Raw genomic sequence first — 21,860 nt, 5'->3', positions numbered from 1 at the left:
GAGGGGAACTTGTCCTGAAATCAAAAGAAAGTGAAAGGTTAGTGCACATGCTACTGTTAGCTGATACATAGATAAAGAGATAGATCTACAGAAACATATATAAGATAAAGTTTATCTTTATAGATGGAAAAGTCCATTCATATTGTGATGTAGCTGAGCTGTCAGCTATGCTACATGCCAAGCTCTGCCCATGTAGCACTGTTCAGCACCATAGAGTCCTCACCTGGTTGCTGCCGGCAGCACTCTCTGGGTCCTTCTAAAGTTGTTTTGCTTCTCCTGTCCATAATAGACATGAAGAACCACAGAAGCCTGGGGGACCCAGAAACAATTGCCAGCACACAGGTGAGGATGGAACCTGCTTCCTGCTTAGTGTCGCCTCATGCTGTGCTTGGTTACAGCATCAGATTTTCAAAGGAGCAAGGGCATGATGTGTGCCAGCTACCTTGCCAAGTCAATGCTAAAACCAGGCTGATCATGATATGAAATGTGCTGTCACCACCGCTCACATCACCATGTTACAAAGCAAATTGGTAGACCTTCAAGGCCTTTAGACTGCTAATAAATTGAACTTACATAGCCGCTTCACTGACTTCACCTTCAGACTGAGCCTCTTCCATGGAAGGTTGCCTGGAGATATACAATGAATCATGAGTTAGAAAATAAGCATATTAAATTATTAGAATAAAAAAACATTAAATATATATAGATACATACCTTGTAGATGGTTGATCAGGAATGATGCAACCACGACTCTTCAAAAAGTCTGCAAAGAACTCCTGAGGGTCAGAAAAGCGACTTTTTCTGAAATTCAGATCCTGATATGAAACAATACTCAAAGATGCCAGCAGTTTATGCTTGTTTTGCCTTGCTTCTATCACAGCTTCAGTGATCTCAGCATCGGTCGCTCTTTTCATGCAAACTCTGCGAAGATGCACTGACAACTTCTCTTGATGCTTCATGCAGATCTTGCAGATGAGCAGGCTATGACTCTTTTTCTTGATGGAAGACATTGCTCAACACTAAATCGGTGATATCTTGCTCAAGACTGAACTGTGAGCCTGGAATCTGTACGCTTTATATACAGTTGAAGTGACTGAGGTGTCATGGGATTTTATTTTGAAACAGACACATATGTCAACAGTCACATATATCAAAGAGGGTAGGCTGGAGCCAGCCATACACACAGTAGCACAATTCAAATGTAACATTTGGATTTCAAACTTTTATTTGCTTTTCACACTTCTTTTAACTTGTGGTTCATTAATTAACATTTATTTAACTGCTCAGGAGACAGCCAGACACTCTGGCATTGGAGTCATTCCTAACAGGTGTGAAACTAGGCCATTGAAGCCCTCCACTGCTCTAGGCCACTAAACACCGATATTTACCCCCCAGCTGTATCACCACCTGCCCCATTCAGATTGTGAGCCCACTGACACTATCATTGGAGCCATACACATCAGGTATGAAATCAGGGCAGTCCTGCACCCCACTGATGAGGAGTCACATGTTAGTCAAAGATTTGCATTCTTTAATTAAAAGACTTTCAAGGGAGCGATCTCATTGGTCAAGGTATGGCCACTTTCTGTATATAAGTCAGGTTCTGAGAACACTTTTTCAGATCACTTTTGGAAATCTGACTCTCAGCTCTTTCTGATACTGGTCTCTGCTAATTTTGATTCCAGCAGCTTTCTTGAAAGCTTTACTCAACTCTAGACACATCGGAAACAGATATGGAATCAACAGTGTAAGTATATTGATTTTTCATCATTCTTTGCTTATCAATGCCATGCAGAATTCTTTCTAAGTAGTTGAAATTCCTTTCTTATTTATTTATTTATTTATTTATTTGTAAACAGGCACAATAGGACTCCAATGACCTGCCCTATCTGTTTCAAAACAGATAATATCCTGTCTACTCACTTGCGCAGGAAATGCATGAAGTACCGCAGCGAAGATGAAATAAAGGCAACACTGGCTAAAGCAAAAAACAACTTGGTAGCCGTAGCTTCCAAAGGAATTGCCATTGACTGCAGAGAGGTCTCCAACCTGGTGTGTGATGGGAAATGTCTGGATAGTGTCCTTAAGTTCCTTGAGGGACGTGGATTTGTACTCTACAATAAGCCTCTTGTGCCAAGGTTTGTCATATAGAATCTACAATGTTTCCCTTTTATAACAAGTAAAAAAAATGATTAATAATAATTTGTGCATTTCGTCATTTCAGGAATAACAGTATCAAAAGTACAGAAGAATCAAGCATCCTGGAAAGAGAACAGACTGTTGGTCAAGAGGATGTTCCATGTAGAGAACAAATTAACCCTGGATGTATGAAGAAATGGTAAGTAATCTCCAAGATTCATTGATATCTACAAGTAGATTTGTGTGTACATAGAAATAGAAATGGTTATAGTCTTTTATAAATGTCTGAATAAAAAGTTCAGTATAAAACACATAGGCACTCCTATCTAAAGGACATCAAGGTTTATTAAACAGAATGATACAATGGGGTAGACCTGAACGGACAAATACAATTTTTTACATTCTTTTTAGTTTTTTTTCCCATTTTAAGTTCCCATCTATCTATATCAGGGGTGGGGAACCTTGGTCTTCCAGCTGTTATAAAACTACAACTCCCAGCATGCCCTAGCAACTTGCAGCAGTTGAGACATGCTGGGAATTGTAGTTCTCCCACAGCTGGAGGGCAAGGGTTCCCCACCCCTGAACTATATTAATCCCTTCCCTCTTCAGCAACTTTTTTTGATATATTACATTGCATTTTCATGATGACAGGTTCCTTTTAAAGTGTAAAAAGTAGAATCTGCAGAACTTTCATTTTCGTATCAAATCATAGATATATAGGAAAAATGTAAAGCTGTGCATAACTGATGCAGACAGACCTCTTTTAACCATCCATGCATTTGTTGGAAATGTAACTTGTTCCTTATTCTGTGACAGCCCACAAGCATGCCATACTGGTATTACAAATCAAGAGGAAGATGTGATCAGGATCATTGATTCAGATGAAAAAGACACTTGTGAAAAAATAATTGAAGAAACAGGAATGGCATCTGAATGTGAACCTAAAGTAGAGGAAGAAGAAAAAGAAAATTCATCACTGGAGATAAAAGCAAGTGAACCCAAGATTTCATGGAGCAACCCCCTGAGGAAAAAAATGGCAGATTCTAACATGTATATGAAGCACTCCCTGAAGACAGAACTTCTTTCCGGCTTTGTAAACTTCCTTTCAAATACCCTAGCCGTCCAACGGCACAAACAGGAGGTAAGAAAACTAGTTATCATACAAATAAGATGGCACCAATAATACTCCACGCCTATTTACTGCAGGACAGCCAGGTATTTTATATCTGGGATCACCATGGATATCCACAGACTGGTTGTACTGCCATATATAGAGGTATAGCCTATTACTCTCCACCCCTATATACTGCAGTGCAGCTAGTCAGTGTATCTTCATGGTAATCATTTATATATGAACTGGTTGTACTGCCACATATTGGGGTATCACAGATCACTCTTCACCCCTACATATTGCAGTGAAGCTAGTCAGTGTATATTCGTGGTAATCATTGGTATACATGGACTGAATGCACTGCAGTATATAGGGGTAGCAGTGATTACCCTCCACTCCTGTATACTGCAGTGCAGCTAGTCAGTATATAGCCATGATCCTGTGTTATTCACTATATTTACATATATCAGTAAATTATGATGGGGTGACCATACTTTGCATTGGGGCCTTTAAGCCATGGTTTCATTATTATTAATTATATTTTACATTATCATTTTCAGGCCGAGAATGTTGCTCGTTTCCTGTATTTTATGGACAATGATAAGCCATCAATGGAATTTGTTTTTAACATCCAAAAGACTAATGAATATTTTTCAAAGCTTCTGGAAATTGGCAACACTCATCAGACTGTCTGCAATTATCAAAAAAGTTTGAAGCGGTTTCTTGCTTATATGAAAAACTCCACTGATCTCATACACAAAGACAAGAAGGTGTATGATGCACTTTGTATCTTCGTTGATCAACTGGAGGTGTTCCAAAAGAGGCTCAGCAAAGGAATATCTAAAGAAAATGTTGCAAAGAAGTAAGTAAAAAAACTGGTCTAAAACACATTTTTTAATTAAGTTTTCATTCATTCATTCAATATCAGTTCTCATTCATATTTCTTTTCACAGACAGAAATGTTTGAGAGATGGAACTCAGACACCAAACCAGCTAGAAAACATCCTGAACGTTGCAAAATCTACTTTTATGCGTGTCTTAGGGCTGGCGAAAGAAGGGAAAAAACTACATGTGGATGAAAAATTGACAATTCTTCAGTATTTGGAAGCACTTATCATTGTCAGAAAGCTGCAGAGACCTGGTGTTGTTCAGCATATGACGGTCAATAGCTTTGAGCTTTGTATTGCTTTATGTAAATGAGCAATATAGGGTTGTGTTTTTTAAATTAATGTATGTTATTGTTTGATCTTACAGGTCGATGAGTGGAAAGATAGAATACCTAAATCGAATCATGTAGGTATTACTGTGTATGAGCACAAGACAGCGGCAAATCAGGTGGCAACAGTAATTTTAACTAAAGAAGAGGAAAGCGTAAGTACATTACAGCTCTGTATGCCTTTCTCTCTCTGTGCCCCCTCTCTCTCTGTCGTTCTTTATTTTTTTTTTTATTATTTTCTATTCCAGTGGTTTGATATCTACTTTGAAAAAGTGAGGCCCACATTCTTAAAGCCAAACAACGAAAATAACAGATTTTTTATTTCATCAACGGGAGAAAAAATCTACAATGTTTCAAATGATATTGCAAGACTTCATACCAAGTACGTCTTTTCAAATAGAAACTATTAGTTAATAAGTCTACATGATCATAATAAAATGATTCACTTAATTTTCTTTTATTATACAGCTTTAGATTGAAGCCAGTAACCAGCCAGCTAGCGAGACGGATGGCAGAAACATTTGTCGGTGCAAATTGTAAAGAGAGCACTGATAAAGATCACTTTTCGAAGTATCTGGCACATAGCAACAGTACTGCGGTCCGTGTTTATCGGGAAAACACAATGGACATGCTGATCAGGGCATCAAACTTGACCAGAATAATTCAAGAGGAGGCTTCAACATCAGCGTAAGTATCTGAATAGTCGTGTGGTTGTCTCCAGCCTTGTTGCATCAGGTTGACTAATTTTATGTGATCTGTTACTAAAACATTTATATTTTACAGCGCTGCAATGGAAGTGGATACTGTGAATGAGAAAGATAAAGACACTTGTCCTTCTGCTTTGTTGAGCTCCAAGGAAGAAGAATTTAAAAGATTTGAAATAAAATATCCTCTAACGTTAGACAAGGACGCACCATCATACAAAAAATGTAAGGAAGAATCTGAAACGCATGGGAAACAGATTTATGATCAGTGGAGGAAGAAGCACAACAAACTGCGTGTGGACTATATTATTGGTAAGATGTTCCAATGGTTCCTATGCCATGTATCTAATCCCACACAATTTTATAATCCTATCTAACCCTTTAATGCAGAACCATGTGTCTATTCCAATCTTGAATGACACTGTCCGCTGACCTGTGTACCTAATCCTCTCCTGTTTGATACTGTCTTGTGGGCCATGTATTTACTCCAATCATGTGTCATACTACCTGCTGATCTGGGTATCAATTTATCCTGCATGATACATTCTTCTGAGCTGTGTATCTAATCCTATCCTATGTGACACTGTTGAGCTGTGTACCTAACCCATCTAATCAAGGCATTTGTAATAAACATTGTTTAGTATCTATATCACATTACCATATTACAATTTTTTTTTACATTTTCACAACAGGATTGTTTCAAAACAAAAGACCAGAAGAAGAGGAAGTGAATGAATGCATCAGAAACCAGGGATGGAACAACAACAGGCCAAGAGTTAACGAAATATTGCTTCAATGGAAGAAAAGATACATGAAATAATGAATAGGATAATGAAAAATAAGAACCTATATTTATAAAAAATAAAATGGATGTGGACCTTTTTTATGTTGAGAAAGATGAAAAGAAGAAGAAAAGATTACTGTCAGATCCAAAAAAATCGACTTTTTTATTTCCATACAAGAAGGACTATCAGCTTTGGCTAATCTAGATGCCTTCATGTGCTGTTTAAAAAAAACCACAGACAGTATTTTATTATTTTATATTATATTTTTTGAATTGTTCAAATTTGAAATGTTCTTGGTGTGTAGAATATTGATGTAAAGCACATATGTGTCATTATTGTGCTTAGGCTGTGTACACACTGGAGTGAAAACCTGGTATTATGAATAAGGTTTTCACAGTTCCAGTGAAATACATGGCCACAGGGCATTCTTGGCAGCAGGGAATTAATTTTCCCCGTCAAGAAACTATCCCTACGGCCATGTGGACGGCCGTGACAAAGCTCTGACAACGGCCGCAAAAAGAATGGTCTTGATCTTGACCATTCTGTTTGCAGCTCACGGACCTCAGCTCCCATTGCAGTGAATGGGAGCCTGTCAGAGCCTGTGAAAACCACGGAAGGCACACATTACTCACATTATTGTAATGTCCGCGCCTCCATGATTTTCTCCTATGCTGAGTGGACAGCTCCATATGTGCAGCTGTGGTTTCCCACTAATTGTCGGCAGGAAATGCGGCCAGTAATTAGTTGTAAAAATCACAGCTGTAAGTGAAAGTAAAGTAGAAAACGTTTTCCTTATTATTTTTTATTTGTTTATGGCTGTGTTCACACTACTGTATTTTCTTCCTGTGTTGAATCTAATCTAAAAATCAAGATTTAATAGGTTGGGAGATATTAACCCGGACCAGAGCCAGTGTATAGTGAATGGGAGCAGAACAGCATTAAGTGCAAGTCATATTATTACCACTTAACCATCACATCTGCCAATATGTCTGTCTAAAGGACCTCTAAGGAAATGTGTAGGCCTGCATCTCTGGAATTTATTGCCCTGCCTACTGATAAGGAAGACCATAAATGAAGATTCCCACCTCTCCTGTGCAGCTACATTTGCTATTGAGTCTTTTGCTCATATGTGCTTAGTTGCTTTGCTGCTAAGAACGCTACCAAACTATTGATTAATTCTTTATTTGTTTTGCTATTTTCCTATTGTTTTGCCTTATTTTGGTCACTGGACTTGGATATTTCAGTCATTTCTATTGCCAGCCTGAGGCGATAAATTCATATTTTTTTCAAAGGCTTACCTTTGGGATACCAAGTTCAAGCTACAGACATGGATCCTGCTTCCAAAGTGTAAGTTGCTTTACATAAAGCATATATGATGTTTTATTAAATGTGCTAAGCACCCAGCTCCATGCTAGGGTATGTACAGTACATGACTTGTAGGGGGTTAGTGTCATTTATTGGGACATCTTGTGGCTAAATTTGAGAATGCACTTTGTGGTCCTAAGAAAACAACTGTCTATTTTAATTTATAAACTATAACCCTCTTATATAACAGGCACAATAGAACTCCAATGACATGTCCATTCTGCCTCCGTCCTGAAAAAATACTCTCTACACATCTGCGCAGAAAGTGCATGAAATTCAACTCAGATGAGGCGATAAAAGCTGTTTTGGAACAGGCCAAGAAAACCCTTGTCAATATTGCTTCTAAAGGCACCATCCTAGATTATCAAGACATCATGTCTCTTGGATCCTTGGACAATGTTGTCCCCTTTCTGGAGACCAGAGGATTTGTAATAGTGAACAAACCAACTGTGGCCAGGTATGTTCTTTCATTGTCCTTGTAAGTCTTATATCCAGAGCCAATCATAAGTCAGTTGAAAGAGTGTCTTTTATACTCAAACCCCCAAATCTATCCCACCCTACCAATCATAATTAATACAATAAAAAAGTTCTTATAATTTATGCTAGTGCCTTCACAAGTTCTTGTTTCACTCACTATATTTAATTGCCCTATCAATGATCTCATATAGTCAGTACTTGTACACCAAGACCTAAGGCCACTGAATAGACTTCCTAATATGCTGCATATATACATACTATGCAGTGAGAATGGGGGAGAAATCATTCAGTGACCCCTTGGTGTACAAATACTGAATACTGAACATGTAACGCTGCCAACCTCTCTCTCGCTGTCGCTCTCTCTTTCCCTCTTTATATATAACAATTTATAGAAGATAAATAATTAGGACATGTTGGACAAATGTGTTGTAAAGGCCTTGTATCTGTCTGCTTTATTCATGAAGTTGTAGTGAAGTTGTCATTGAATCATTTTCTTTGACCACAGAGGACATGTTGAGCCTTTTACACAGCAGGTTTGACACCTACATATTGTAGCAGCATCTACTGTAAACAATACACATTTCCTCTGCCATAGGTTTCTAAAGAAGCCAGACATCTATTTGCATTTCAATCAAGCTACAAGTAATTAGGTGAATGCATGGCTTTTATTTGCTTTTCCGCTCAGTCACTAAATAATCCTAGTATTCTAGGAGTGACAACTTTATTTGCAGCATATTAGTAAGTGCTTATCAAACTCCGGGGTCATTTTCAACCTTTATAAACATGTCAGTCACTTTCAAGGGGGAAGAAGGTGCAATGCCTGAAAGTTCACCAAACAGCACAATATAAAATATATCCTATCTATCTATCTATCTATCTATCTATCTATCTATCTATCTATCTATCTATCTATCTATCTATCTTTGACCATTAACTTTTGTCAAGAAAATGTATGTGTGCTGTTATTCTTGGCCTTTTGATTGATTGAGGTGTAAAACACTAACACATTTGATGGGTCACTTCCATGGTGACGGTTCATTGACTGAGAGCCTGACAATCGCACAGAATCGGGTGCAGGATTCCATGGCTCTCAGTGGGGATGGGATCCACAGGTTCTTTTATGCCACCTTCCAAGTCCTTAGGGATGTTTTATGTGGCCTCCTGAAACAACCCGATGACACAACTTCACATTCTTTGTGGGAGTGTGGAACCCTGTTTGCACAATTCAACCCCCCCAAATGCTCACCCTGCTTATACATGACATGCATGCTTACAAAATTTTTTTTCTAATTTATAGGAATGTGCAACAAGAACCTGCATCAAGGTCTGCATCCTCTGTCATCTCATTGCCACAATGCACAGTTAATGCTGCTGAGGATCGTGATGATGCCATACCTGGCCAAGCGGATTTGGAGGGAGATTTGACACTGTTACCTCAGTCCTCTACAGAAGAAATTGAGGTCAGTGAAACCCCAGAAGACCCAGGAGAAAATCAGACTGATGGAGAGGAAGGAAGAGAATATGAAGAATGTACAGCTGAAGTAGAGGAAGAACAATGTGAAGAAATGGAGAATGAAGAGACACCGAGGTCAGGATACAATTTGTGCAATATGTATGACTTTTAAGTGCTATAAAGTGATTAGCGAGTGCATACACGACTACATGATACTTGGTTGGGAAGGCTGCTCAAGTCCCCTATATACTCGCCCAAGTACCACATGTGCTTGAGGGTGCTACTCGAGTGCCCTTCTCAAATCATTGCTGCCTATTAGGTGACCAATGAGCAGGGATTTTAAGGCCTCGAAGCAAAAGCACAGAAGATGAATGCATATTGCATGCCATTCTCTGCACTATCTGCTTCTATGGTAACCCAACTGGTTTGTTGCTCAAATGTTTTTGATTCAACAGACTATTAATGACATATGCATCACTGTGTGTCAGCAAATGTTCTGTTGTATGATGTGCAAGGAATGTCACTCATTATAAAATGCTTTCAGGGAAGTTGGCAATTATGCAGCAATATGCAGGCTGCCCACTTCCTAATACTTCGTCCACTTATGCTTGACATGTTATAATGAAATGTGGCTTGCTTCGCTGTTAGCGCTACGACACTTAGCATTGACATTTCCTGTATCACAGGCACTATTCAGGGCAACAAGACCCAGGTGAATGCAAGGATGTATTTACATTGTGGCTGTCTTTGCTCCGCTACAGCTTCCTAGGCTTCAGGCCTAGTGACCTGCAGGTTACTGGAGCAAACAGTAGGGATGGAATCTGTAGCCCATCTTTCAAGTGCTTAGGGGTGTTTTGTATGGATTCTGGAAACAACCCTCACCACAATAATTGCACCCCTTAACAAACTTTGTGGGACTGAGGCACCCTGTTTATTTGCATCGGTCAAACCCTATAAATGCCTGCATTGCTTTTATCTCCATGCTCACGTCATTTTTTTATCTTTTATAGGAGTGATCAACAAAAAGATCAATCAAGTTCTGTATCGTCTGTTGTCACATTGCCGCAATGCACAGCTGTTGCTGCTGTGGAGCTTAAAGATGCCATACCTGGACAAGTAGAGATGGAGGCAGCTAAAGAAGTGGAGGATGAACAAAGTGAAGAAAGTGAGACTGAAGAGACATTTGATGAAGAGACAAAGAGGTCAGGATACTATAGATGCAATGTTTATGTCTTTTAAGTGTTACATAGTGATAAGCAAGCATGCTTGCCACTATTAAATGCTCGATCGAGCATCATGGTGCTCGGGTACCTTTGCTCAAGGTCAATAAGTATTTGAGGGTGCTACTCCAAAGCCCTCCATGCATCATTGGTGCCTATTAGGCCATTAATGAGTGGGGAATTAAGATCTGGAAGCTATACTGTAGGCTGGTCTGATGCACATTTTTGGAGGATTTTCACTTAATTATACACTTTCCCCTCTGCCAAATATAGGGTGTATGTTTTAATGCTCGAGTCTCTCATAGACTTTGATTACAGTTTACTCGCTACTCAAGTTGATCACATCTGAGCATTAGACTTGCCTGACTCAAGTCTCAAGCTCATCACTAGTGATATAGAATGTATCAAGTCTGATCTGTTGTACTTTTCTCCCAAACTATAGAGCACTGCTGAGTAAATGGTCAACCGATATACGGAAGAAAATGAAGAAAGCAGGGTTATACAAGCGACATTCAACACGCGAACCAATATTGATGGGCTTTTCTCAGTACTTGCAAAAATCACTAATGGTAACCCACTATAAACAAGAGGTTCAAGACGTGGCAAGATTTCTTTACTACATGAACGCACAGCGTGCAAGTTTGGACTTTGTTAAAGACATTGAAAAGGCCAATAAATTTTTCAACACGCTACGAGACATGAAGCTTGCAAATCAGACCATCTTCAATTATCTGAAACATGTCCGGAGGTTCCTGACATACAACTTGAAATCGACCAACCTATTTGAAGACAATGCAACACTGTTTAACTCCTGCAAATTCTTTATAGAGGTCACAGAAGATATCCAGAAGAGGTTGAGCAAAGGTATTTCTAGAGAAGTGGTGGGAAAAAGGTAAATTATAAGCTCACTTATTATTAAATTCCAATATTTTCCATAATTATAAACGTTTTGCGTAATAAACTATTTTAAACTACTATGTTCTTATAAGGCAGATTGGAATTTCTGTGACTGAGGACATGAGTCGCTCAGTAAACTGAAATGTGGTTAGGTGTCAATATATAAATATCGCTGATATAACTTGCCATAGCACAAGGGGAGGCAATCAGACATCATTAGCAAAACCTAAACATTCATGAGTGCAAAATATTAGCATTTTCCACCATCAGCCATATGATTACTATGGTGTTAATATGTTCATCACTCTGCTAAAATTAACCTGTCTCACCACCTTCTGATGCCTGTGATGAAATGTACACTTGTTATTACATCTTATGTTTGATCTATTACTACTGTATATATATTTTCAGTATAATAAAATTATATTGTTTACTCCTTTTTCTAGATACCAGGCATTGATGTCTTCGACTAAAACACCCCGGGAATGTCAGAGGGTTTTAGATGTCGCAAGGCCAAGCTTTTTGAAGTGTATCCAAAATGTCAAGCACTCAAAAGTCTCAACTAAAGCCACTAAGCTTGAAATTCTCTATTATCTGGAGGCCATACTAGTCTTAAAACATCTCCAAAGACCCGGAGTAGTACAAAATATGAGTGTAAGTAAATTTTCCTTCTATCTATTTATTAATTTTATTTTACTGTCCCTCAAACATAACTATGTCTTGACTCATAGGTTTCTGAATGGAATCAGCGGATACCGAACAAATATAAAGGAAAAAATCTCTTTGTTATTGGAGTGAAGCATCATAAAACATCATCTCAACAAGTCGCAACGTTTGTGTTGGATGAGGAAGAAGAAACAGTAATATTTTTAAATGTATTTCTTATAATACAGAGGTTTAATGTTTTTTCCGTCACTGATTTTTATATTTTTTTTTACAGTGGTTCAATATCTACTTTGAAAAAATAAGACCTCAGTTGACATCAAGCTGCATGCCCGATGACACATTTTTCATAAATACCTCCGGAAAGAAGATTTATAACGTATCCAATGACATCAGACGTCTTCAAGAAAAGTAAGAGTCTTTTAGCGCCAATATATTTCTTAATCTCTAATAGTAAGGATCATTATTTTAAATATTTTTCTTTTTTTATTTCTAGATTCAAAGTTCCTGGCATCAGCAGCCAGCTTATCAGGAGGGTCTGTGAAACTTCAACTCTTTCAAAATTTTCAGACTCGGAGAAGTGTCTTTTTGCAAGATATTTGTCTCATACAAACCTTACAGCTGAAAGAAGCTACAGAGAAAAGACGCTTACCGACATATGCCACGGTCATGAGCTTGTTACGCAGACAGGACTTTATAACAGTGATGAGCCCATAGCTAGCACCTCACGGTAATATATTAACAAAGGGGCCGATGATTATTGCTTTGTGGCATTTATTATTTTTGTTTCCCAAGTATAATAGTTTTTGTTTTTCCCTTGTCTGCTGAAAAGAAATCAAGATACAATAGTGACGCAGAGAAGACACGATGACAGTAATAGGCCCCAAGCTGCTACCTCAAGGTAATTTTTTGAAAAGGGACAAAGAAATGGGTGTTCACTCCTTATACAATATAAAAAGGATAGGTAAACTGGAATTTTGGGGTCAAGAGGATGCGGATGAATTTGGGTGGCTTAATCCAAATCAGATTTCCACAACTTTGGAGAGAGGCTCAAGTCAGAGAACTGTCAAAAGGAGGCAACGTTACCTATATTCTAAAATACACCGCCATCCTACTACTTGCTGAGAAATGTAGACCATAGGTTTCCTATCCTAATGAGCAGGTTGTTGCAGGATTGTGTCCAACAGGGTCTCCACAAGGACTGGATATGAGAGCTTGGTTTTTTGGGGTCAATAGAAACATAGCAAAAAATGTTGGGTATGATCACCAAGTATAATACTTTTTGCTTCTCTTCTTTTCTGTAAAGAAATCAAGATGCAGCAGTGGTAGAGACTACAGACGAGAGCCAGGAAGAAGATGAAGATGCCACTGACAAAGAAGAGTCAAGTCACCAAAGTGGGCAGGAAGAAGAATCCGAAAGTGACATCAACAGTGAAACGTACATTTCAAGGTTGATATAGCCTCAAAAATAATACAACTGTTCTAAACTAATAAATGTTTGCATTCAATGTTGCATTATGCTTTTTTCATTTCAGTGCCAAAAAATCATCTCATGACACTGTAAGAAGATCTACTAGACAGAGGCAGACAGGGTTACAAACATCTACCAGGTAAGAAGACAAGCAATTTGATGGCATTCATTTTTGAAATTCAAATGTTATAAATTAGTTTTCTGACACTAATATGTGGCATTTATTTTTTTTCAGAGCTGTAAAGCGAAAAGAAATAATTTCCAAAGAAAAGAAAGACAGTTGTCCTACCCATAAGCTGATGTATAAGGAGGAAAATTTTAAAAGATTTACAAAAAAATATCCCATTACTCTGGAGAAGGATGTGCCATCACCGAGCATATGTCGAGAAGAGTCCAGAACTAATTGGCGATACTTTGGTGATCGATGGAGGAAGATACAGAACAAAATGCGAGTCGATCATATCACTGGTAAGATGTTTAAATGTTTACCATTTTTTATGGAATCTATTTTACATTATCATGTTACAAAATTCAATTATGTGTTCTTTATAGGAATGCTTCAGAAAAGTAATGTGAAAATATCAGAAGTAGAAAGACACATTGAAAATCAAGGCTGGAAAAGGAACCTACCAAGAGTGACTGATATATTGCATCAATTAAAGAAATGATTACTAAAATGGTAAAAAATGGGTAAATATGCAGTAGGTGTGTGTTTGTGTATGTGCACCTGTGTGCTTTGGAGAATTGTTCAATGCAGTAGCAGAAGAGATTTGTAAAATGTTACAATCAACCAGTGTACGCCTTAAACTAGGATTTAATATTAGTATTTAATGTATTTTTTCCCTACAGATGGAGGAAGAGCCGTATTTCACAATGAAGATTCCAGTCCTGATGGAAGAATTAAAGCCTAAGTCACACTAAACGACATACCAACGATCACAACCAGCGATACGACCTGGCCGTGATCGTTGGTAAGTCGTTGTGTGGTCGCTGGGGAGCTGTCACACAGACAGCTCTCTCCAGCGACCAACGATCAGGGGAACAACTTCGGAATCGTTGAAACTGTCTTCAACGATGCCGTAGTCCCCCTGCAGCACCTGGGTAACCAGGGGTAAACATTGTGTTACTAAGCGCAGGGCCACGCTTAGTAACCCGATATTTACCCTGGTTACCATTGTCACCGCTGTGCTCTGCTTTACGGCCGGCGCTGACACAGTCAGTGCAGGGAAGCTCTCGGCCGGAGTGCGTGCATTAGCAGCGCTCCTGCCGAAAGCAGTTTTAACCCTGTGGACGCCGGGGGACGTGACAAACATCAGAATGTGAGTATGTACTGTTTTTTTTTAACTTTTACAATGGTAACCAGGGTAAATATCGGGTTACTAAGTGCGGCCCTGCGCTTAGCAACCCGATATTTACCCTGGTTACAAGTGAACACATCGCTGGATTGGCGTCACACACGCCGATCCAGCGATGACAGCGGGTGATCAGCGACCAAAAAAAGGTCCTGATCATTCCCTACGACCAACGATCTCCCAGCAGGGGCCTGATCGTTGGTCGCTGTCACACATAACGAGATCGTTAGCGGGATCGTTGCTACATCATCAAAAGCGTGACGTTGCAACGATATCGTTAACGATATCGTTATGTGTGACTCAGCCTTAAGAGGACTCGAAATGTGACAATCAATTGGATTTTGCCTCAGGGAAGTAAAGTAGTTGTAGTTAGTGATGGTTGAGCACCAAAGTGCTCGAATGCTTGATAGTCAAGCTGAACACCTCGCAGAGAATCGATGTGCTTGACCCAAGAATTTTTCCAGACACCCTCCATTTAGTAGAGGGGAGGATGTCTGGAGAAATGTAAAAACTGGGGATCACCTGCCCCAAAGTCTCCCTTTCCTCAGGAACTCACCAGAGCCACAAAGTGCAGCCTGCAGAGCCCAAGAGTGCAACCCGCAGGCCGCTGCAGCTCTTTACCTGCACTCAGAGCGCTGTTTAATAATCACCTGACACTGACTTCTGAGATTTCTTGCCTGTCTATAAATTCAAAGGCATTGCTGATGTCACAGTCAAACTCCTCTTCTTGTATCCATATAAAGGCAGTTATGTCCCAGTCATGAGACCAGTCATTTAAATGTGACATCATCAATGCCTTTATGTGCATAGATGCGGAGTAATCTCTGATCCCAGAGCATCGGGTGAGTCTTGGACATTGGTGAGCTCCAGAATAAAGCCTGCAGGTGATTCTGGGCATTGCTGACAAGTTGCACTGTGAATATCTGATTGAGTATCGAGTGCCTCCAAGCAGCCTCATGCTCGCTTAACACTAGTTGTAGTCAAGCAGAGGCACATCGATTGCATGCACTTTTATGTTTTCTATGTTTATTTTTTCTCTTTTAGATTGACAAGCAGAAGGACAAAATTCATCATCCTAATAAATCAATAGAATTCTGTGTAAATTAATTTTAGATCTTGCAAGTCCACTTCAGACATGCCTTGAGCACAACAGCGATGATGAGAAAGGTGACTTTTGCTTAGGCCAAATTCAACTTGGCAAATTAAGCTTCTATGGAAATCACTACTGACCTGAGCTGCTGTGAGATGAAAGATGTCTGAAGTGTCCTAAAATTCTTTCATGGCCGTCAAATTCTATATTTTAACAAGCTTCTGTTTCAAGACTTAAATATTATTTTAAATCCTTATCATATAACCATGTTACTACATACTATGATTTGCTAGGATGATGTGGGTTCACCCACTAGTTGCCCAATGGGCTACTGTGGCACCCCTGCAAATCCAGTCACCCTGGGCCACGGGCCGGGCCGCCTGCCACCGTGATCGCGACATTCCCAGCCACCGACGCAGGCCCGGACCAGAGTACCCCTCTGCCCCGGTGGGCGCGTCACTACCAAAGGGCATTTTTAGCCCATATGCTGATCTGAGGCAGCACCCGGTCAAATTCTTAGCATTTATAGGCTTGAACATAGCAGCATATCATATTTTGCTAGAGGCTCTTTTTTCTAGCACTGCCCTTGACAAACAACCACCCGAGGAGCTGCATTGTCATGCATTGTTCTGATAACCAGGGAGATCCAGAGTTAAAATTATATATTTTTTCGTTCTAGATAGTTATATATATTTCCTGTAGAATCCGGTGGATTTTCCACTGTGATAGTTGCTGTTCAGTCTCAATAAGCTCTTATTATCCCATTTTGACCTATCAGGATGTTTAAGAATGACAGTATGTTTTATTTATTGGCAAATGTATGTTTGAATGCAAATAAACACATTGATTTGTGGGGGTTTCGTGGGATGGGGCTGCTTCATACAGCAACAGGTATTGTTGTAATTTAAAGGAGAAGTGCAGCACTGGGACAACTTCCCAGTGTTACATCTACCCTATTAAATCGAGCATTTTTCTAAATACATTCAATCACAGGACTGCCTCGTTCCCCCTTTCTCTGCCTCCGTGCAGAGAGCGGAGTTAGTCATGGCCACGATGAGAGGGCGACATCAGGGCATGTGTTTATCAGACTCCTAGGAGCAGCTTGAGGATCAGATGCCATGATGCAGCATTCACATCGAGGCCGTGGCTGCCCCAACTCTCTGCATGGAGACAGAAAAGGGGAATTATGACGCCCCACAATGTGAACATACATAGAAAAATGCTTTATTTAATAGGGAAATTTCACACCAGGAAGACGTCTCAGCAGGGAAGGAGACTGAAGACTCCAAGTGGACGCAACTGACAAAGAGGAAGGGATCTGGACTAAAAAGTGAATATATCAAAATTATGAACCAGTCTATAGCTCGTTTCTGCATGCATCACCTGATTGTATACTAATGGTCATTTTATTCATGTACCCATCTAATTATCAAAGATCACCCTCTCCCCAGCACAGGATAATGAGGTTCCAGAGATAGAGGATGGGGCAGGAAATGATCCCCTCAAGGCACTGATAATTCTCACTGTTTGATTTTAGATATTATAAAATAACAAAAACAAAACCCTCAAGCTTTTAGTTCTCATGAGGTTTTAATTCCAATCTTCTTTTTTTGTCTTTTAAAGGCAAGAAGATCTAATAGACAGGAGGGCCACTGCCAAAATGTGTTCCTTTCATCTTGATTTTTTATTTCCCCTTTTAAGTCATCATCTATGTCTGTTCTTACCCATGTATCTTTCTATCTTATAAGGAATAACCTAAAGCAGGGGTTTCAAACTTCATTCCTCGAGGGCCGCAAACTATGTGTGTTTTCAAGATTTCCTTAGCATTGAACAAGGTGCTGGAATCATTGTCTGTGCAGGTGATGAAATGATCTACAGCATGCCAAGGTAAAGATGAATCAACCCTGTGTTTTTTATTCCATCTTAGGAGACGTTTCAGCACCTCACACATCCATCTCATGCTTGAACATAATGGAGTGAGTTGGTGTGATGTCACAACATGTATCCTCTGGTATGATGGAATAAAAATACTACATTGATTTTACTTTACCATGGAGTACTAAAGCTTATCCCTTATGCCCTCTACTATGAGTCCTGAATTTAACACCTGCCTGCTGGCACCATTTCTCAGTTTAATGGTTGTGCTGCTCTATTCCTGTGACTATTAACTATCATAATTTTGTTTTCTTTATTTTGAGCATATTTAATATTAGTGATGGAAAATATGGTGAAGGCATCCATGATGACAACACAAATTCTCGACAGACTGCAAGAGAAGCCTTCCGCCTCTCACAGTAAGTACTTGAAAAGTAGAACATTTTTGTTTGATCAATCTTTCACAAATATTGCATTTTTCAGTTTTGTTTTTTTTTCAATAAAATATATATGTGTCCTTTACAGAGCTGCAATTGAAAAAGAAGAAAAGTTTAATCAAGAAAAGGAAAATAAGCCTGGACCTCCCACCATAGAGACCAAAGATGAGGATTTTCAAAGATTTTCAAAGAATTATTTCCCTGTATCCGCTGACTGTTGAGACAGAACCATCAACGTTAAAACAATGCTAGGACAAGTTTTCACTGAATGGACAACATCTGTATGATAGGTGGACTATATATTTGGACTTCTTAAGGATGATCATCCAGATGAAGAGGAAGTGAAGAGATATATTGCACAGAGACTTTGGAAAAGTTATTTGCCGAGGGTGAAGGATATTTTTGAAAAATGGAAAAAATGTTTGACTTAGACCAGGACAATGGACAATACACTTTTAAAAGGACACTTATTCCATTGAATGGACACTTCTATGGATTTTGTTGGGTATGTCAAAAGCTTTTGATCATACTGGGTCTCACTTGTGAGCCCATATGTGATCAGAAACTTCTAACATACCTTACGACCTGTCAGGAGTGTTTAAGAATGGCAGTATGTTTTATTTATTGGCAAATGTATGTTTGAATGCACATAAGCAAATTGATTTGTGGGGGTTGGTGGGATGGGGCTGCTTAATAAAGCAGATATTGTTTTAACTTAAAGGAGAAGTGCAGCACTGGGACAACTTCCCAGTGTTACATCTACCCTATTAAATCGAGCATTTTTCTAAATACATTCAATCACAGGACTGCCTCGTTCCCCCTTTCTCTGCCTCCGTGCAGAGAGCGGAGTTAGTCGTGGCCACGATGAGAGGGCGACATCAGGGCATGTGTTTATCAGACTCCTAGGAGCAGCTTAAGAATCAGATGCCATGATGCAGCATTCACATCGAGGCCCCAACTCTCTGCATGGAGACAGAAAAGGGGAATTATGACACCCCACAATGTGAACATACATAGAAAAATGCTTTATTTAACACCAGGAAGACGTATCAGCACTGCACTTCTTTAAGGAGCGTAAAATTCAAATTTGAATACCTATTTTTTGTTACACTGTATTAATACATGTTCGTAAACAGGAAAAGGTTCTTTACAGTCAGAGCAGTCAGGCTGTGGAATGATGATCATATGAGGTAGTGATGACCGACAATATAACAGCTTTCAAAAAAAGGGCTGGATGATTTCCTCGATACCCATAACATTGTGGGTTAGAGTTAAATTAGACAAAATGTTACACCTATAGTAGACGTTTTGATCCAGGGTTCTTGTACCGATCGCCTTTCTAGGGGTCAAGAAGGAATTTTTCCCCGTTGTGCAAATTGGCTGCATGTATCCTGGGGTTTTTGCCTTCTTCTGGATCAACAGATTTAGGTACAGGGATTTTAGTAATACCATAACAGTAATACAAAAATAAAACTAACTAAATATTATAAACTGGTTTATATGTAATTGTAATAGTGCAGTAATAATTAAAAATGGTAATTCATTTGTGAGGCCGAGTCCCAGTAAGTTAGTGTAGTGTTGCTATGGGGAGTACAATTGGGGGAGAAAGGTTGAACGTGATGGACCTAGGTCTTTATTCAACCTACATTACTATGTTACTATGTTTGCACTGATTGGATTTGATGGGGTTTGTTCAATAAATTTTGTTTTTCTTTTTAACTAAACATATGTTGGTCTTGAATTTCACTGTTTAAAAGAACTGGGAGCCCATAGGTGAATGGTGGGTGTCTTAGTGTTAAGGGTGGGATACTAGTGGTTTAAGAGACTTCGGATTGATGTGGTAGAGCCATATAATCTTTAGTCTCTAAGGACTATGGGAAGATTCATAATGATGAAGGGGAGAAAAGGGGCTTTGAGTGGCAGGCAGCCTGCGTTAAAATGACTTAAAATGGTGGGAGACCTGAAGGCTGATGGGGCCATATATAGGAGGAGAAGGATGGGGCCATATATAGGAGGAGGATGATGGGGACATATATAGGAGGAGGATGATGGGGCCATATATAGGAGGAGGATGATGGGGCCATATATACAAAGAGGATGATGGGGTCATATATAGGAGGATGATGGGGGCCATATATACTAGGGAAAGGATTATGGGGCTATATATATACCAGGAAAAGGATGATGGGGCCATATATACTAGTAGGATGATGGGGCCATATATACTAGGTAGAGGATGATGGGGCCATATATATACAAGGAGGAGGAGGATGGGCTATATATACTAGAAGGATGATAAGGCCATATATAGGAGGAGGATGATGATGGGGGTCATATATTCTAGGGAGAGGATGATGGGGCCATATATACTAGGAGGGGGATTCAGCCATATATACTATATATGGCCTCAAAACAGTCAAATGCACTCCCCATCAGCCTCCAAACAGTAGAATGCACTGCCCATATGCCTTTATTCTGTACAATGCACTCCTCATCGTACTGAATTCTGTAGAATGCACTCCTCATTGGACTCAATACAGTAGATTGCACTCCCCATTGGCCTCCATACAGTCAAATGCACTCCCCATCGGCCTCCATACAGTGGAATGCACTCCCCATCGGCATCCATACAGTACAATGCACTCCCCATCGGCCTCCATACAGTGGAATGCACTCCCCATCGGCATCCATACAGTACAAGGCACTCCCCATCGGCCTACATACAGTAGAATGCACTCCCTATTGGCCTACATAGAGTAGAATGCACTCCCCATCGTACTACATACAGTAGAATTAAGTCTCCATCAGACTCTATACAGTAGATTGTTCTTAGTTGGTGGAGTGATTTGTCTGGTTAATTCCGATAACGAACGAGACCCCGGCGTGCTAACTAGCTACGCAACCCCCCGGCAGTCCGTGTCCAGCTTCTTAGAGGGACAAGTGGCGCTCAGCCACGCGAGATCGAGCAATAACAGGTCTGTGATGCCCTTAGATGTCCGGGGCTGCACGCGCGCTACACTGAACGGACCAGCGTGTGTCTACCCTTCGCCGACAGGTGTGGGTAACCCGCTGAACCCCGTTCGTGATGGGGATCGGGGATTGCAATTCTTTCCCGTGAACGAGGAATTCCCAGTAAGTGCGGGTCATAAGCTCGCGTTGATTAAGTCCCTGCCCTTTGTACACACCGCCCGTCGCTACTACCGATTGGATGGTTTAGTGAGGCCCTCAGCATGACCAAATAGCACACATGGAATCTATCTGTCTGTCTGTAAATTACCATAAGCTTGTCTCAAGAAAATGTTATGGGTCACCTTCTAGGGTAATAAAAGGTGCAATTCCTGAGAGTCTGCTAAGTAGCATACAATAAAAATCTATCTTATCTATCTATCTATCTATCTATCTATCTTTTTCCTATCAATCTAGCAGTATATCTTGCTTTCTATCTTTAAACATTAACTTGTGTAAAGAAAATATTTATTTGCTGTTATTCTTGGCCTTTTAAATGATTAATCCCATAATCCAAAATTTTTAAAGGCAATTAATTAGCACTTCAATTATGAATGCTGACATAGATTACCTAACAAGGTATGAAGTGACACATAGGT

The 21,860-nt window shown here is 39.7% G+C and overlaps 2 protein-coding genes across 2 annotated transcripts; both read left to right on the top strand.

Moving 5' to 3' along the window:
* Positions 1–2,599: 2,599 nt before the first annotated feature.
* Positions 2,600–6,476, top strand: LOC143770630 (uncharacterized). Its single transcript, XM_077260438.1, has 8 exons — positions 2,600–3,280; positions 3,811–4,112; positions 4,204–4,411; positions 4,505–4,621; positions 4,715–4,848; positions 4,935–5,153; positions 5,250–5,482; positions 5,863–6,476. Exons 1-8 carry the CDS (start codon positions 3,062–3,064, stop codon positions 5,988–5,990), a joined length of 1,560 nt encoding a protein of 519 aa, XP_077116553.1. The 5' UTR covers positions 2,600–3,061; the 3' UTR covers positions 5,991–6,476.
* Positions 6,477–6,631: 155 nt separating this feature from the next.
* On the top strand, positions 6,632–20,049 carry LOC143770629 (uncharacterized). Its single transcript, XM_077260437.1, has 16 exons — positions 6,632–7,302; positions 7,511–7,777; positions 9,095–9,385; positions 10,261–10,452; positions 10,913–11,362; positions 11,814–12,021; positions 12,099–12,227; positions 12,308–12,441; positions 12,527–12,760; positions 12,863–12,931; positions 13,337–13,480; positions 13,566–13,640; positions 13,737–13,969; positions 14,054–14,191; positions 14,351–18,237; positions 18,344–20,049. The coding sequence occupies exons 1-14, from the start codon at positions 7,283–7,285 to the stop codon at positions 14,167–14,169; spliced, it is 2,562 nt and encodes an 853-aa protein (XP_077116552.1). The 5' UTR covers positions 6,632–7,282; the 3' UTR covers positions 14,170–14,191; positions 14,351–18,237; positions 18,344–20,049.
* Positions 20,050–21,860: the final 1,811 nt, after the last annotated feature.

This window comes from Ranitomeya variabilis, chromosome 4, assembly GCF_051348905.1.
Source record: "Ranitomeya variabilis isolate aRanVar5 chromosome 4, aRanVar5.hap1, whole genome shotgun sequence".
In the NCBI taxonomy this organism is placed as follows: domain Eukaryota; kingdom Metazoa; phylum Chordata; class Amphibia; order Anura; family Dendrobatidae; genus Ranitomeya; species Ranitomeya variabilis.
The sequence above is the reverse complement of the archived record's forward strand: the minus strand, read 5'-3'. Positions and strand labels throughout refer to the sequence as shown.